The sequence below is a fragment of the Euphorbia lathyris genome, chromosome 4, assembly GCF_963576675.1.
Source record: "Euphorbia lathyris chromosome 4, ddEupLath1.1, whole genome shotgun sequence".
NCBI lineage: Eukaryota > Viridiplantae > Streptophyta > Magnoliopsida > Malpighiales > Euphorbiaceae > Euphorbia > Euphorbia lathyris.
In genome coordinates this window covers 2,522,749-2,541,448 of record NC_088913.1, presented here as the reverse complement: position 1 = coordinate 2,541,448, position 18,700 = coordinate 2,522,749, and the positions used below count along the sequence as shown (strand labels likewise).

Here is an 18,700-nt window from a genome sequence, read left to right as displayed (position 1 = left end):
TCTCCTTCAAAACTCTTTGTAATAACAGAGAGTTTTTTCGAGAAGTAAAACCGGAGGTCAGGAATAAAGACAGTCTTCTCAGCAAATAACTCTTCATTCCTCCATTTCCACATTTGGTGACAAATAATAGCGAAGAGAATAGCCCCGTGCTCCATACTGGCCAACAAATTCCCATTAACGCCTTCAGAGAACCAGTCAATATCAGAGAACCCCATAAAGGAAGGAAGGATGTGGTGAGAAAGGACCCCTTCCCAAACCTTTCTACTATTCGGGCAATCCCTCAAAGCATGGCACAAGGTTTCCACATGGCCGCTGCATCTGCTACAGGCACCAGATACAGCCAAGTGCCTTCTGTGTCTATCTGCATTCGTGAGGAGCCTGTCTTTGACTCCCAGCCATAGGAAACTCCTAATGCGGTAGGGGACTTTGAGGGCCCAAATGGACTTCCAAATTTCCAAAGGAGGATCAGCCCTATTAGGGGTAAAAGCTTCATAGGCCGATTTGCAAGAATAAGAACCATTATTAGTCAAGGCCCAGCAGTGTCTGTCCTTATCCTCCTCCTGATTACTAATCTTCACACCTCTAATATTAAGGAGGGTCTCCAGGCTAAGAAAGGAGTCGAACTTAGACCAGATCCAGTCTCTCTCCGAGTCCACCACATCAGCAATTCTCCAGGAGAGGAGATCATTCGGCGGAGGGGCGATGCACACCTCAATCAACGGTTTGTCACCAATCCAGGTGTCATACCAGAAACTAATGGATCTCCCATTACCCACCTCCAAGCCAATCCCTGTACAGAACTCAGCAAAAACAGCACTAAGCCCTTTCCAGAGGAAGGAACAGCTGACAACCCTCTCCTTCGGGCCACCAAAGATTCTATCTTTCCTATACTTGCCGCACAGAAGACGAACCCAAAGGGAGGAGGGGGATTGCCACATTCTCCAAAGAAGCTTCATTAACAGGACTTTATTATTGTCCTTAGCTTGCCTTATACCAAGACCCCCCCTGCTCTTAGGCTGGCAGGCTTCCTTCCAAGGGACCAGGTGAATCTTCCTCCCATCCCCAGACTCTCCCCACAGAAAACGCCGATTAATTTTATCAAGGTCGTTGAGGACCGGCTCAGGGAGCTTACAGGCTTGCATGATGTGATTTGGAGCAGCGCAGTTGATAGACTGGATTAAAGTAAGGCGACCTGCAAGGGAAAGAGAATTAGCTTTCCAGCTAGCACACAAACCGTTAGATTTGTCCAAAATGTCTTTAAAAGAGGCTTTGGACACCCTGTCACTATGAAGAGGGACCCCAAGGTATTTCCCAAACGATTGAGTCAGGGGAATGCCAGACATCTCACTCAGTCTTTTACACAAGCTATTATCCATATTCTTGGAACAAAGCATACGGGATTTATGGATGTTAATCTTCTGGCCAGAAGCCTCACAAAAGCAGTCGAGGATATCCATCACAGCCTTAATTTGTTCCTCATTACCCTCCACAAAAAGCATGACATCATCAGCAAAGAGTAAATGGGTAACAGGGGGGCAATGTCTGTTGATGGAAACAGGGTGGAGAGTCCCTTTGCTCACCGCCTCTTGGATCAGGTGAGACAATCTTTCCATGGCAATAACAAAAAGGAAGGGGCTCATAGGATCCCCTTGACGAATACCCCTGGATGGAGAGAACTCATCCGACATATCCCCATTGATCATAACCTGGAAAACAGGAGAGGAGATACACTTTCCAATCAAATTCCTCCAGTTCTCCGGGATACCAGCTTTGGCTAAACTATCCAGAAGAAAGCTCCAGTTCAACCTATCATAGGCTTTCTCCAGATCCAGCTTGAGAGCCACGATCCCTTTCTTGCCTTTCTTAATCTTCATAGAATGGACAACCTCCTGGGCAATAACAACGTTATCCATCAATTGTCTTCCAGGAACAAAGCTCCCTTGATTTTGGCTGATAATATCCGAAAGGATCTTCCGGATTCTATTAGCCACAATCTTAGTAATAGCTTTATACAAGACATTACAAAGACTGATGGGTCTCATCTGGAGAAAGGAAGAAGGCTTGGCAACCTTAGGAATCAAGACAATGAGGGTTTTATTAACCAAACTGATATCGTTCGAACCACCAAAGACACCTAACACAAAGCTGTATATACCCTCTTTAACAGTGTCCCAGTGTTTATGATAGAAACTAGCGGGGATACCATCAATACCAGGAGCCTTAGTGGAACCGATGCTGGAGAAGGCCAGATCAATCTCTTTAAGCTCAATGGGATGGAAAGCATTATTAATAGCATCCTCCCCCAAACGAGGAAAGGAAATGCCAGAGTGGGCACTCTCTAGGTCCACAGCTTCCTCTCTGAACAGGTCCTTGTAGAAATCAAGGGCAAGGCGCCGAATGTCCTCCTCCTCAAAAATCCACTCACCACTGGCGTCTTTAATAGCCTCGATCCTATTTCGCTGTCTCCTAATGATCGTTGAGAGGTGGAAAAACCTGGTATTCCGGTCCCCGTCTTGAATCCAAGCCTTCCTAGATTTCTGGAACCACAGAAGCTCTTCCTGTCTAAGCACAGCTTCCAACTCGTTCTGAAGAGCTCTTAGGTGACCATTCAGGCTATGATCAAAACGAACCTCCAAGCAACGCTGAACACCTTCCATTCTCCTCAAGAGTTTGTTCTTCCTCCTGATAATATGACCAAAAGTATTTTGATTCCAAACAGCCACATTCCTCCTGAATTCCTCAGTAGCGAGGAGAACATCAGAGTGGGGATGCCAATTGCTTTTAACGAAATCCTTAAACTCGGGGTGAGACTCCCAAGCCACCAGATACCTAAAAGGTCTATTACCTTTCAGCCGATTTCCTTTGACCAAATTAATGAGGATAGGGCAATGGTCTGAGTGACGGAAAGGGAGATTAAGTACCTTGACCTCAGAAAACCTATAAATCGCTGCAACATTAGCGTACACCTTATCCAACCTAACAAACACACTATTCCTTTTCCAGGTAAATTTGTGGCCAGCAGCACCCAGGTCCGAAAGCCCGCACATATCCATACTTTGCTTATGATTAAGACACCGGTTCACATAATGATTACCCCCTCCTCTCTGATCACTCAAGAGGGCAATGTCATTAAAATCTCCGGCAACCAACCACGCCTCCACCATGTTAGAGCTAAAAGAATGAAGGATCTCCCACAGCCTTCTTCGGTTAGTCGAAACAGGATCAGCATAGACGAAGGTAATAAAGAAGGGTTTATTACCCGGGTAACACACCTTACTATGGATGAATTGACTGTCCATAGTAACAATATCAATATTGACTTGACCTGGCTTCCAAAAGAGCCAAATCCCCCCTGCCCGACCAGTAGCCTCCGACCTGACGCAATTCCAATTCTTAAACTTTCTAACCACCTCATCTGCTTTGGCTCCACTAACCTTGGTCTCAAGAAGGACAAAGCAGGAAGGGTTAAACTGTTTAATGAGATCATTGACATGAATGCGGGTAGCCTTGCTCGCCGCACCTCTAACATTCCAAACGAAGAAGTCCATCAGAGGGGGAGACTACAGACGCAGGCCCAAACCCTAGATCAGGTATTTGTTTGGGGCTCCGGAGAGCCTAGAGGCGGTCCCAGAAGGACCCCTTTTATCCAAAGAATTCAAACCATGAAGGTTCTTTTTAGGTTTCCCTTTGGGATTCTTCATGTTTAACTTACTCACTCCTATAGTCTTACCAATAGGAGCATCAACAGGAGGATGTAGAGTACTCGCCTCCCTACTCAAACCCTTCCCAGCTGACAGGATAGACTGGGGAATCTCTTTGCCTTTAGCAGAAGCATTAGAGACAAAGAGAGGATTAATAGAATTACCCAGACTAGAGGCATGCTCTACCGACTCCAGACCAGGCATGCTTAAATCAATCTGCTTATCAGAAGGATCCGAGTCTTGATCTTCCTCCATAGACAAAACACCGAACCTTGACCCGGAACCCGAAGCTGAGTCCACTCCAGTCTCAATCCCCTTCTTAATATCCGGGGGTCTGACCTTGATCTCAGGAGCAATCTGGAGAGTAGTCATCTTCGTACTGATATCTGGTGAATGATTAGCATTAACATTAGCCCGTGGCTTCCTTCTCACTGGCCTCTTGGCAAGCATCCATGGGCCAAAGCTCCTTACTTCCCCTTGACTCTTCTCAGCTTCGCCTATGATAGGTTGCACCAACTCCTCCACGTCCTTCCTCCTCTTAGGACAACCCTCAAGGGTATGGCCAAACATACCACATTCATAGCAGATGTTGTGTATACCTTCATATTCAATATGATAGACCTTGTTTTGAGTACAGAACTGAGAAAGAAGAGGCTTAGCGAGATCAATATCGATACAGACCCTGGCAAACTTGCCTCTCACTGCCCCAATGGTAGTCTTATCAACATGGTGGACTTTCCCAACAAGGCTACCAATCTTGTTCAGGAACCTATCACTGTAGTATTCAAGAGGTAGGCCCGGGAACCTAACCCAAGTAAGGATCCTGTTAACAGAGCAATCATGGGGATCAAAATTTGGGACCCAAGGTCTCAGAGCCAACACATGATTGGAGATAATATACGGACCACCATTCACAACAGCATTGAAATCCTCAGCCCTTGTGAATTTAATGACATAATAGTCATTTTCAAGGTCTGTGATAGTAACCTTTCCTTTCTTTGCCCATTGAGCCTGGATCCTCTGGGCAAAATAATTGAAACTGATCCTTTTCCCCAACACAGTGACGATTAACGCCAATTTCCACTTCGATCTCATGACCCGCTTGTCATCTGAGGACAGCCGGATCCTAGGACACAGCGGGTTATCAGGCTCTCCATCCTCAGAATCGGAATCAGAGAGAAAATCCCCGGAATCATTCTCAAAAGCATCCACCTCCATCATGGGATCCTCCTCTGACACCCCTAGCAACTTAAAAAAAAACATTTAGTATAACCATTGATTTATGCTCTTACTTAGTATATGAATTAAAGTTTTGTGTTTTTTAGATTATTTGTAAAGTTTTATATTAATTCGGTTAATTCGGGAAAAACCGAACCGAACCGAAAAAATCTGTTTATCGGTTCAGTTCGGTACAAGATTTTTAGATATTTCGGTATTCGGTAAATTCGGTTCGGTTTTAAATCGATGCACAACCCTAACCAAAAGACAAATTCTGATATATTAGACATTTTTTTAAATATTAAACCTAAATTAGTACTATATTTTACGAACATATTACTTTCTCAAAGCCCTTAATCTTATTTTAATTCATTATTCCAATTATTATTTTTTTACTTATATATTTTCTTATTAAAAAAAATCAATCTAGATATTTCCTTTTCGGAAATTACATTGCTCATAGAAAATATCCTAAGAAAAATATCTTGCTTCACGTCACACAGAAGCAACCAAAAAATTGAAAAATATCTGATTTTGTCATTAGCCTAAGATATTATCAACCGTCCATCTGACGTGGCACTCAATCGACGGGATTGACACGTGTAAAAGCGCTGCCATCTGGATACTTTATTGACCAAAAGCACCGCCTCCTCCTCCTCCTCCTTCTTCTATTTCTTCTCTCCTCTCTCCGCTTCTTTCTCTACGGAGTTCATGGCCGTTGTTTCTCTCTCTAGAAATTTAGCCCGATTTCTCTGTTGAGATTTCTTACTTATACAACACAATTTTCACGTTCTTTCTACTTTTCAATCCCCTTTCTGCTACACAAAATGCAAGGCCAGAATCTCAGGCGGAATCTTTCTTATCCGTCACCGGATCATGTCGCAATGGAGGCTGGTTGTGTCCGTAACTTGACTCGGACGGATTCTTTTTATTCCTCTGATATAACCGCCGAGGATTGCTTAGCTCCGGTAATTTCCCTGTCCTTTTGAGATAATCTTGTTTTGTTTTGTTTTGTTAATTTGATGCTATAGAATGTGAAATTTTTGTAAATATGAGATCTCGTTGAAGTGAAGGAAACGAATCCTCCTTCTTAATTTGATTGTTTGAAAATGGTGATTTTCTGTAAATATCTGTTCCGATTGTTCTATCCTGCACTTGTTTTGTGTCTGTTCTTAATTTTTTTTCTCCGTTTTAAGCTTGATGCTTTGATTTCCGTCCAAATTAGTGTTGATTAGATTTACATATTATTTCTCAATTTCTAATGATTAGTTTTGCAATTAATTGTTGTCAGGGCTTTCGTGCTCTTAGAATTGGGAGAAACAAAAAAGTTTTGGTGCTGTGATTATATAGGAGCAATCGATTTTCCTATGTTGAGATCACATAGGTTAGGTGTGAATTCATGCTATAGGAGGTTATAGCACGTTTCTGATTAGTCGGGATAGGAATCGCTTTCTGTGTAAGAAACGGATTATCTCATCAAGACCAGATGTTCAGTCTAAATCCGTCCGGCCAATGGAAAGATCCGGTGTGATTTGATATAGAAGCCGGATAGATAATATTCAGTATATTTATGCTTGTTCTTGCAATTGTTGTATTTTGGATCCTACTTCGGCGCTTCAACCTATAGAGTCTTGATTTAGAGAGGAAGTTCTTAAGATTTTCATCTGCTTGGTTGATCAATTCAGTTTCTTGTATAACTTGTAATGTTTTGTTGAGATATGGATCTAAATCAATCTTGTTCAGAGATCTGTTACCATAACTAAGTATTCTGCAAATATCCACTTGGATCTAAATAAAGTTTGTTACCATAGATAACAAATATCATTTTTCCATCCCAAAGGCTAGCTTCTCCTTGATTAACGTAGACTAGGTCCTTAGGTTGCGTGTTTGTTCTTGCAACTGTCAAAAGTTCTTGTGAAATATGAGTGAGGTTTTGACCAGCAATTTCAAATTCAAATATGAGTGAGGTTTGTTTTTCGTAAAGCAATGTAATGAGAAATGAGAAATTTGCTGTCTAATGAATATAAGGCTGGTAGAACTCTTTATAGAAGAAGGGATAATTGATAGCTTGTTAAGCTGTGATACTAAGTTCTAATTTTTTGTTTTAATTCTTATGGCAGGGTGCATCTACAATGTGGACAGATGAAAAACACAGCTTATATCTTGATTCATTGGAAGCATCTTTTGTTAATCATTTAAACAATCCCATTACTTTGCGTGGTTGCCTGCGAGAGATCTTATGGAGCCACCGAGCAATGCCAACCAACAGTTCCGCATCTGTGCATCAGGTAAATAGAATCTCACGCCTCAGTTCTTTGTGCACGCTAGGGAGGTTATACTGCTGCTTGTTTCATTTATCATCGTTTATAATTGAGTTCATGGTTTTGCAGGATGTCAAAAGGCAGAAGACGAATCCTCAAAAGAATAACCTTTTATTGGAAAGCACGGCTGATTCTCATATAATTCCGGAAAAACAATACGAACACCGCGTTACATCTTCAGTCAAACGAAGTATTGGTGCATGTAATGATCAAGATGTAGCCTCTAGTGAAAGGTTACATGCCAGAGAGAATTCTCCTGTCTGTTCAGCACAAAGCTCGCCGCAGCATTCCATAGGTATCTATTTCTCAACATATCGATCCTAGAACGTTCTTGTGATGTTTTTTCTTATCTAGTGGCAAGTTCTTGCAGTCAGAACTTCCTTCTGATATGCAACACGCCTTAGAACCTTTACGTTTGCAGTTGTTCTTCGATTTTTTACGTGTTACTTTTACTAAACTCGTTTGTGTCTTTTTGCAGAAGTTTCAGATCAGAACTTTGTAGAGGTAGGCCAAGGAGAGAGGTCAAAATGTAGGCCAAGGGTAAAGAGGTTGAAGAGAGCTGTGGCTGATGATTCAGGCTCTGATCAAGTAATTTTCTGCACTGAACTTATAACCTGTTTAGTCTTCATTCGATTTTCGGGCCTAGCATCTAACTTAGTGTGTTTATTAAGTTCTTGAGTTTGGAGGGTTTCATTTTTCAGCGCATGAACTAATTAATTTATGCTGTTTCAGGTTGTACCATGTCGGAATCCTAGTACGAACTATGCTTCAACGTCCCCTCAAGCTTTCTCTATTAAGGAAGAACAGACCAACCAAGATTTACAGTTAGACAACCTTGATAACTGTCCAAAACCAGAAGTCTAAAGTGCGAAAAAACGCAACGAAAAGAGCTGTGTTTGATACAAAGGAGAGATGCCAAGAATTTTTTAGCTAAGTAGGAAAAGGCACAAAAGTTTATTTGATTAGACTTAGTTATCATGAAACATGAATCATTCATTGTAATATTGTAACATTTTTGCTGTAAAAAATCTGTAAGGGAAAATGGAAATTTTGTATTTGATGTACTGAATGGCTAACCATTCAGTAGAAGCTTACATGAATTCAATAATTTTATATATAAAAGAAAAAAAAAACTGCCTATTTAATTATATTTAAGTGTACCGGTTATTTTCATTTGGTAAATCTATTTCGTTATAATTTTTGGTATTATTTTTTTGGTTGAGGGTCAGTGGAGTTCGAGTTCTATTTCATAAAGCTTGTTGAACTTCTTTTAATGACTTTAAAAATCATTGAATTTCATATTTGCTTTGAAAAAAGGCCAATTTATGTATAAAAAACTAATGCAGAATCAATTTAGTTTTTGGGAGCTTGACGTGTTTTGGGAGTTTGCCACATGTCTTGGATTTGACTATTATGACGGATGACACTAGGGATGTAAATAATGCGGGGAGTCCCCTCCTTGATGACCCGTCCCGATGGGATAAAGAATCTCTGATAAACTTAAACGGTGATTCCCTGCTGGAACGAGGAATGAGAAATGGAGAAAAAGTCTTTGAAACATCCGTAAACGGAAAATCCGCGAGAATAGGAACAGGGACAAATCTATCTTCGTTTAACTCGTGGTAACAGAGATGGAAATCTCCGAGGATGGAAAATACATTCACTATCCCGTCCAGTTTACATCCCTAAATAACACCAAACTGGTTGAGAACTGTCCTTACTTCCCTATTAGGGTGAGACTTGACCTCAAGCAATGCAAAAATTTCGAGGTAATTTATGGCAGATGAACATGTTATCTAGGCAAATCTGGTGGGAGCTATCCCCGCTCCTCTAATGCGACCATGAGAGGACAAAACCAGTGAGCATCGAAGAAAAAAGCGAGAATCCTAAGATACTGCATGAGTGTTGCGACTGTCGCAAAAACTTTCATCTCGCTTCGTATACTCCAACTATCTCCCGTAGCATGTATATCCCAAAGCGTTTTTGCATGTTACCTCTGTTATGTAGTTAAAATCTTGATATGGATTGGTTCTTCTTTAATTGTATATGATTCTTCAATAGAAATGAATATTTGATGATGATTACAAAAACAGGTTGATATTAATTTTTCTTATTATTATTTCTGTTAAAGATTTGAATTTTATGAATATGATCATGAAATGAAATGAGGACTCCTGATTTTTCTGTTAATAATGTATCAAATTAAGACTAGAAAAACATGATGACATATAACTATATTATAAAGTTATTTAATTCAGAAAATCAATATGACGTTGAAAGAAGATCTCTACTTAAAAAAGAAAAAAGAAGATTTTTTAATTACAAGCCAACAACATGATGGAACCATTTTCTGTCATTAGAAGCTAACAGTACGTAGCCGTTTGATTCTCTATTTTTTTTTTTGTAACTTGATTCACTGTTTCGCCGAACAGTAAATATAAATATAGAGTGTTCAATTAGCATTGAGAAACAACTGCTTATTACCATTTTAAGCATTTTGGAAGTTTCAACCTACTAGTTAGCAGTAAAAAGCTAATAACAACAAATAAATAATATACAATGGTTAAACCAAATGGACTCTTAGTGCCATTTTGATTTTCCTTTTTGTTTTACTCCAAGAATTATGGGTTAAAGTGGTCTCTCAAGTTTTTTGTTGTTTTACTCCGAGAATTATGGGTTAAATTGGTCTCTCAAGTTGACGGTTACTGTCAATTTAACCCAAATCAAAGTTTAGGTATCAACTCGGTCTTGAAGTTAGCAAATTTTGACAAATTGACCCGAATATAATCAGTTTTAATAACAAAAATTTATAAAATTTGGCAAAATTTACCAACTTATGGATGAATTGATACCTAAACTTTGATTTAGAACAAATTGATCCTGACTGACAAGTTTGAAGGTCATTTTGACCCTTAATTCTTTACTCTAAAGAGTAGATATAGAGTTATCTATAGCTATTTTGAAAGAATAACTAGTTCATATCTACCAGCTAACATCAACACCGGAACTAAACAGACCCTTAAAATCTTTTTTCTAATCAATAAACCCTTTTGTGTTCTAAAATTATTTCTATAAGAAAAAAAAAGACACCAAGGATCAAAAGAATAGAAGAAAACAAATTTACTTTGGTTTGTCAGTTAAGTTCACCAAAGATCTGAGCACACCAGGACTAACTTTATCAGCAAGAACACCTTTTTCTGAAAGAATGAAGGACTTCTCTTTTACATAGCTTTGCAGTTTCTTGGCCTCATATTCAAGTCGTTCATGATCTGAAATGCAACAAAGAAATCCATGCTTCACAAATTATGTCGCATTAGAAGTAAAATTTATTTATCATGCTTAAACCAAATAAGAAAAGAAGAGGGGTATGGGGGTAAAGTACATCTATGGACACTGAACTATAGTGTTACCGACATTATGGCCTCTAAATTTTATTTCGTGATATAAAACTCTTTGAATTTTATATTACAGTAACACTGAAGTCCAAATCAAAGAAAATATTTTAAAAAATTAACGACATAATGGCTTACAATTGGAAATAGGTGTTTCACCATCCATATCATGGTCTCCTCTTAATCTGAAATTTTCTACTGGAAATTATGATCAAGGATTCCTCTATCAAACGCCGTCGAAAGCGTGGGCATACTGCTGCTGCACTAGGGGGCAAGAAAAGGATGGTGGCATGGGAAGTATATGGCCTAATACATCCCTAACCCCTTTATACTTGTCCAGGAAAATCAACTGCCAACTAACGTTGAAAACGTCCTATTTATCCCCTGGACTTGCAAGTGACCTATTGACCCTTGAAATCCACATGGTGGAGCGATGAGAGATTTTGGATGTCTCTTTGTGCACACAACCTTAGATAAAATATCAACTTGAACCTATATCAGATATATTTCAAAGCAAAATATATGTCTGTTGAAGACCCAATATAACATTATGAGAAATACAACATTATAGGAGTTCATGACATCAGCTTTCTCATGCCTTTGGTGATAAGCTGTGTTCTTTATCAATATTCTGAAGGCTTCGATCATTTTGTACGATTGCAGGGATCAAAAATTTGCAATCTCTCTACGCAAAATCAAAGTACATACTCTAAATTATTCCCAGTACCGAGTTATAGCTCAAGCTAAAATTTCTAATAAAATTTCTAGGTCTACTCCTTACAAACTCTCAAAAATAAAGATGCAAATTTTGGGGATAAGTTTCAATTCCTAGTATAATACCTTATGTACTAAAGTTTCTAGCAGTAACTCAACCATATACAAAGGGCCAATGAGGTAACACATTTTTCATGAATTCATTATATTGATTGACTAGCATGACAAAGATTTCTAGATATAGAGAAAACCTGTCTCCAAAATGGTATGAGCAGCATGAAATGGAATGCTGGCAAAGACATCGGTTCCCGGAAACATCATCCAGGTGCGTTCATCGGAATTGTGGTTGCCGCATGTCGTGCATACCTCCTTCACCAATGGCTTTGATGCAGACCTTCCAATATCCTTCATTATTGATTCAAAAGGAGAAGAAACACTAGTTTTTGTTGTCCGAGCCCTCTTCCTCAATGCCGTAAGTGCTTCCCGGTTCCCATTCCTTAATTTGTCATTCTCAACCACCTGAATACATTATACATGACTCAGTTATGGACTAAGAAAGCTAAAAAAGAGCAATAGCATTAAACACATATTTATCTCAACATGGGATTTGAATTTAATGAATTAGACCTTGCAAAACAACTAGAATTGGCCTTGTTGAACAAAAAACTTTTGCTCCATAATTCCTCAAACAGGATACCAAAAATACCATGTCAAGGAACCATTTAACCCAAACGTTTACGCTTATAAGTAAGGTCCAAGAATAGCTGCTATTATTATCTTTGACAGACACACAAATGCCCCTGGGCTTGAAGGGTGTACAACGCACAGTTATTAAAGGCGTAAGGTGCACTACAGCTCAAGGGGGTCCTGGAGCCTTGGGGCGCGCCTGAGCGACACAAGGCTCATTAAAAGAATAAAATTATATAGAACCATCATAAATGACAATATTTAAAATGTATATAATTAAAATCAAAATGCAAAAAATAAGACATCGGATTAATATTCTTAATAATAAATTCTAATATGCGATAAACTTGTTGTGTGCTTGTTCTTTCCCTTTGTTTCGCATTATGCATCTTTCTCTCTCTATTTTTTTCTATGATTGTTCAATTTGAAAGTCTGTCTCCTTTCCTTTTGTTTTTGTTTACTTTTTGACACTAAATGTGTCTAATCCACCTGTGGAGATTGAACATGTGGGTCAATAATATAAAACCCTAAAAAAATAACTTGCACAAAAGGCGTTCCATAACCATGTCCAGGGCGCGCACCTTAGCATTGCCAGAGCAACATCGTTCACCTTAGGGGGTGCTAAGGCACACGGCCTTGAGCCTTGTGCGCCTTGTGCCATGCGTCGCGATTAACAACTATGCTACAACGCAAGACCATGTGTTGAAATTTCATTAACAAATGGAGTTGCCAAGAATTGAGTCTTCGACAACTTGGTCTAAGATGCTCCCGTACCATATCAAGGAACCATTTAACCCAAAAATTATGTAAGGTTCAAGAATAGCTTTCATTATATCTCTCTCGGATATCATTTCCCTATCCTTGGAAACTTATCCAAGTTCTGAGTGGTAGTCTTGAGTTTTCTGCATAGTTATTAAAGGCGCATGGCGCACTAAGGCGCAAGGGTCCTGGAGCCATGGCGCATGGCGCTCGCCATAGCGAGTCAAGGCGCACTTAAAAAAATAAAAATTATAAAAATATAAAACTAACATAAAACTAAATCATGAAAATATCTTAAGCATAAATAAATTTTAAAATGCAAAATAAACCCCATATTAGAAAACTTTAAAGTTGAATACTAATTCCTAAGTTCTACTCCTAATCAAAACTCTCCAAATCCATCACTCCTCATCATCACTATCCACTCCTCATCTAAGGCATCATCAAACTATTGATCATCAAACTGTTGAAGTTGAATTCCCTTTGGCTTCTTTGTTTCTATTGTTTGAATTTGTTTGATGTGTTTTCTTTCTACTAAACTTCTTCCTCTTTTAATGACTTTGTCTCTTACTCTTCAAATGACTCTGTCTCTTCCTCTTCAAAGAGTCTCTTCGTCTTCTACTTAGTTTAAAACCTATAATCTCTCTCCTTTTTAATACTTTTTGTTAATATAACATGTGTTCCATTCCAGATATATAAAGTAACTACAAAAAAACTGCCCATAACTGCCTCTAACTGCCAAGGCGCGCCTTTGGCACAAAATGGCGTGCGCCATGGCGATTGCGCCTCGCCATGGGGCTGCCATGGCGCTAAGGCCTGCGCCTGGTGCGCCATAGGCGCGCCTTTAATAACTATGGTTTTCTGAACTTATTTTTCATGACTTTCTCAAACTGGCCCAAAATATTTTAGAAGTCCATCACATAGCTCCGTTCGGAAACAGATGTTTCGGATTCGGATAGTGATTTTCATGAAGAGGAAATCCAATTAGAGATTCAAAAAAGCCAATTAGAGAATCAGAACAAAATCCTTTCTATGTACAAAAATTTCTTTTCCATTACAATTTCTAATAAAAAAAACAGATTGGGCCAAAAACTATATACATAATACATATTGAAGTAGAGAGATGAAGTTAAAAGGTCTAAATGACCTGATGTCGGGCTAATAGGAGATGCTCAGCTTCATGTTCAAGCTCAACCAAACTTTGGTGGAATTGCTTCATATTATCATCCATCCCTTGAATCCTTCACAAAAGTTCTCACCTGAATCAATTTGGGAAACATCTAAGGAATCAAATAGTTTTTTTTTGGTCAGTAAAAGAATTTCTTAGCACAAGAAAAGAGAACTCAAACAAACAAAAGGTCCAAACCAAACAGGGAATAAACCTCACAAATCCAGAATAACACCAACAACTAGGGGTGTAAACCAGCCTTGCTAGTTCGCAAACTATTTGAGCTTGGCTTGATAGGACTCGACTCGAGTTCGGAATCGGCTCGAGCACTAACGAACTGAGTCCAAACTTCCTCAGGTTCGGCTCGAAAGCTCGCGAGCAGACTCTATTGTTTTTAATTACTATATATTTCATACATTTGACACAAAAAAAAATGATACAAAAAAACTTAGACATTTGAGCATTTAGCTAGACAATTAAGTTTTGATAAGGAACAAAATACATTACACACTTTAATATATATTTCATTGTTTGAAACTTTTATCAGAGTTTGTGTTTTCTGACTACAAGTACCAACTATTGTTATTCTCGACAATAACACACTTCAATATATATGTCATAAGGTTTTTTGTTTTCTACATTCTATGAATGTAAGGTGAATTTCGTTTTACTTGTTAAAAGCTGGATAAAAGCTACATTTATCCCCTGCCAACAACCAAACATAAACAACACACCCCAACCAAACATAAACAACACACCCCAACCAAACACTCACAACCTTACAACCAGAAAATCACCAGACTCACTGCACTCAAAAATAATTTCGAAATTAAGCCGTGAATTTTCACCGATTAACTCAAATTTGTTCAATCATGGTTGAAGCCCAAATTAATTTAAACAATGAATTTATACCAGAGGAGTCGAGCTACAAGAGCAGAAGAGCTACAAAGCGATTTACCAGAATTAAATTTATTCCAAAATCATCATACTTCAGTTCTAGAATTGTTCAAAATTAATACAGAAGATAAGCATTTAAGTTTGAATCAACTTACCAGAATCCGTTTAAGGTCAAAATCAGTCGAACTACAAGAGTAGAAGAGCTGCGGTTTCCTTCTCCGATATACAAACGAGAGCTGCGATTTATTCTCAGTTAGTCCTTGCAGCAGCCGGCTGTTAATTAGAGAGAGCAAACGGTGGCAGAAATGAGGGGAAATTTACAAAACTAACCTAATGTAGGGGTGTCAATACGGGTTAGTTAGGGGGCTAGGGGGTCGTGTCGACCTACCCGGTTGACCCGTTTAGATCAATCCTAACACGATCTATTTAATAAACCGGTTGATACGACAGGATTCCTTTATGAAACGGGTTGATCTAGATAATTCGTTTACGTAAACAAATATGACTAAAAAATTAACATAACTCGTTTGACCCATTAACCTGTTATATACTATCAAAATCTGTTAAATAGGTTGTATGACTCGTCAACCCATTATAACAAAAATCTAATAAATAAACATAAAATGTTAATTCTTCAAAAAAAAAAACATAAAATGTTAATTAAAATGTATAAAATTTTCAACAAATATCAAAATAAACTCAAACACAAGTAAAAAAAATCTTAAAATAAAGTCAGATTGTATCTTGTCCATAATACAAGCATATACGAGTTAAACGAGTTACATGGATCAGGTTAAATGAGTTCTCGAGTTGGGTCGACCCATACACGGGTTGCAATTAATTCGCATGTCAACCTGCAACCCGACATATTTCATAAACGAGTTAAATGAGTTGACCCATTTGACTCGTTTATCACTCAAGCTCATTAAGCCTCAATCCTAATTCGTATAAGTTGCGGGTTACACGAGTCGTGTTAGCAAGTTATGTACCATTTACATTTCTACACACTTTTCAACCCATCATGCTACCAAACTAGACAATATTTTTAAAAAATTTACACAATTAAAGTTCAGAATTTATGATTTTATTATCCAATATTGTCAAATAATTTAACCTAGTTTTCTTCACTTTTCACATATCACCAATTGCGAACCAGCTTGTCCAATTATGAACTAACTTTTATCATCCACATTTTATATACTTTGAGACCGAATTTTGAAGTAACTCTATGGTTTAGTGCTTCACAATTGACAAAAAGCGACTCAAGCTGTTGAAATAAGAAACTTATTTTGCAATTGCAATACCTTAAATGCGAATTGCCCCTGTAAAAATTCGAAGATTGTGTGGAGTTTCAGTCAAATTGTGCTCAATTTCACTCACATAAAGCACTTAACTTCACAATTACGAATTACTTATTCTATGTATTTATTTAATATGATATGATTCTTATGGGAATTCGACAAGAAATTTTGTAGGTGTTTGTTTTTCATTGGTTTTCTTCCGATATATTTTTTCCTTTCTTTCATATTACACCTTCTCAGATTTACATCTCCTTTCTCCAGATGAAGAGTTTCTCGGTGAGGGTAGATTCGACATCTTCTGTAAGAGGAAGATCTGACGTTTTCATGAACGTAAAGAGCAACTATGTCTCTGCCCTTATCTGATGGATTCTTAGAAGGTTGTAGATCGTAGGAAGGGGAGAGCAGATGATCATTACTCCAACATAATCAACAATAGGCGTGCTTTTAATTTTCAACTTCAGTATCTCCATAGTACCACTGGTCGCAGGGGCGGAGCCAGGAATCTATACCTAGGGGGTAATTTTAGCTTTATCGTTGGGAGTAATTTTTTGAAAAAAAAAATTAGCCTCAAGCACGCTAAAACTTTGTGATTTTAGTATGTTGGCTAACATTTTTATAGTTTTTTTTTTAAAAAAATTTAGCTATAAATTATTATAATTTTTATAAAATTTTATTTAGAAATTAAATTATCTGAGTCTCAAAAATATTTGATTTGTTTTTTTTTATGAAAAAGAGATGTAATAAAAGTGTTAAATTAATAAAGAATCCATTTGGAAATGAAGTTGAAATAAATAAAACTTTATTCAACAAAATGAGTTTGGTGGGAATTAAACCCTTGATCTCTCACCTTAGAATAAAGCTCTTAAACCAACTCGACTAACTTCAACTATTGAAATAATACTACATCGGTTAAGTATAAATCAATATTCGGGAGGCTAGATGGGAAAAACTAACGATACTCAAGGACAGAGCCAGTGGCCAGGGGGGCTTCGGCCCCCCAGGCCCTAGGTTGGCTCCGCCCCTGACTGGTCGCCTCTACTTAATTTTAGGCTGAAATGTAATTCTGATAGTGCACGTTTTGTCACTTATTTCAGTTTTGTATTTAGGGTGCATTATTAGGGATGACTCTGGTTGGTTTGTGCGTGTTCTTCGAATTGGTATCTTATTCTTGTAGATAATTTTGTTGAAGTTCAGAAATTTCAAGAAACTCCTTATCGGCTTAAGGATCTGGATATAAATATGATCAATTTCCTTACGAATTTCAATTTTCTTGAGTATGTCTTTTATTACAGCATTTATGTTGAATTTTTTTTTTTAATTGTGAATAGTTTCTGTAGATCATCGATAGCTTCGTTTTGATACTATCAAGTATCTTTTATTTGCCGGTCAGTGAATCCAATAACTTTTTCTCTTGTTGGGTCGTCAATGTAATCAACTCTATATTGTAATTAACATATATTAACACCGGGGGATGTGGCTTTAATAGCCATTATATACAAAGTTGGAGGAACCTACGTACTAAAGACTCCAAGACTTGAGATTCGAGCGACTAGCAGAATGTATGATAACGCCTTTATTCTTTATGAGGCACATCTCTTGTTTGGATTTCGAGTTCCCATGTTATTGTTTTTTAGAAGTTCTTCGGGATCTCGCTATAGCCTCGAACCAAATAAGACCCATTGTTTGGTCTCAAATGGTAGCCTTATATCACTTTTTTCGTTGCGAAGGATATAGGCTCCTTGTCGCTCTAACGGGACGACTTTTAATATTGGCAAGGATACGAACTCAATGAATCGATGATGATGCTCCTACATTAAGTTAAGCCCCAAGTCATAGTTACACCAATGTATAAATATGTTTTTCTTTACACGAATCATGTTCTCTCAAACTAGAGGATGTGGCTTTAATAGCGATTGTATACAAAGTTGAAGGAGTCTACGTACTAGAGACTCTAACACTTGAGATTCAGCACTAGCAGAATATCTAATAACACATTTATTCTTTATGAGGCAAGGTATAACTTGTACAAATCTTTCCATTTTCCACGACAAACCCGTTACTTTAAGACCTACGGAAACACGTTTCCCTTCCTAGACAGCAAACCTGCGCTTTGGTGCTTTTATCTCCTATTTGAATTTCGAGTTTCCATGTTGTCACTTATTATAAGTTCTTCGAGATCTCGACATAGCTCCGAGCCAAATAGAACCGATCACTTGATCTCAAATGGTAGCAATGTATCAATTTTGTCGTTGTGAAGGACATAAGCTCCATATCACTCTAACTAAACAACTCTTTAATATTTCAATGAATACGAAAGAATTGATGATGATGCTTTTACATTAAATTAACTCTAAGTTATAGTTGGTATAAATATATTTTTCTTAACACCAATTATCTTCCCTGTAAATTTCAAAACGATGTAGAATGGTTGATAATTTTTTTTTTTTTTGAGAATGTTGATAATATTATTTTGGAGTACAATAAAATTCATAAAAAAAAACATTATTTTGATGAATCATGAAGAAAAATCCATACTTTTTTT

At 37.9% G+C, this 18,700-nt stretch overlaps 2 protein-coding genes across 3 annotated transcripts; one reads left to right on the top strand and one right to left on the bottom strand.

Annotated features, from left to right (window-relative positions):
- Nucleotides 1–5,606: 5,606 nt before the first annotated feature.
- LOC136225559 (cold-regulated protein 27) lies at nt 5,607–8,388 on the top strand. The gene is made up of 5 exons (XM_066013628.1): nt 5,607–5,887; nt 7,040–7,207; nt 7,310–7,535; nt 7,719–7,828; nt 7,973–8,388. Exons 1-5 carry the CDS (start codon nt 5,747–5,749, stop codon nt 8,102–8,104), a joined length of 777 nt encoding a protein of 258 aa, XP_065869700.1. The 5' UTR covers nt 5,607–5,746; the 3' UTR covers nt 8,105–8,388.
- A 1,860-nt stretch (nt 8,389–10,248) lies between these two features.
- LOC136225610 (uncharacterized) lies at nt 10,249–15,161 on the bottom strand. 2 transcript variants are annotated; one of them, XM_066013689.1, is made up of 4 exons: nt 15,013–15,161; nt 13,940–14,072; nt 11,598–11,865; nt 10,249–10,509 (listed from the first exon to the last, which is right to left on the bottom strand). In XM_066013689.1, the coding sequence occupies exons 2-4, from the start codon at nt 14,021–14,023 to the stop codon at nt 10,361–10,363; spliced, it is 501 nt and encodes a 166-aa protein (XP_065869761.1). In that variant the 5' UTR covers nt 14,024–14,072; nt 15,013–15,161; the 3' UTR covers nt 10,249–10,360. The 2 variants fall into 2 exon arrangements, with proteins under 2 accessions (XP_065869761.1, XP_065869760.1); XM_066013688.1 differs by having other exon boundaries at nt 13,940–14,051.
- Between the last annotated feature and the right edge of the window lie 3,539 nt (nt 15,162–18,700).

Bases quoted from the DNA above. Each gene is read 5' to 3' on its own strand.
- LOC136225559 (XM_066013628.1), top strand. From the start codon at position 5,747: ATGCAAGGCCAGAATCTCAGGCGGAATCTTTCTTATCCGTCACCGGAT. The intron at 7,208-7,309 runs GTAAATAGAATC...ATGGTTTTGCAG, and splicing joins GTTCCGCATCTGTGCATCAG to GATGTCAAAAGGCAGAAGAC. The intron at 7,536-7,718 runs GTATCTATTTCT...GTCTTTTTGCAG, and splicing joins CTCGCCGCAGCATTCCATAG to AAGTTTCAGATCAGAACTTT.
- LOC136225610 (XM_066013689.1), bottom strand. From the start codon at position 14,023: ATGGATGATAATATGAAGCAATTCCACCAAAGTTTGGTTGAGCTTGAA. The intron at 11,866-13,939 runs GTCATTTAGACC...TAATGTATTCAG, and splicing joins TCCTATTAGCCCGACATCAG to GTGGTTGAGAATGACAAATT. The intron at 10,510-11,597 runs GTTTTCTCTATA...GTTGCATTTCAG, and splicing joins TCATACCATTTTGGAGACAG to ATCATGAACGACTTGAATAT.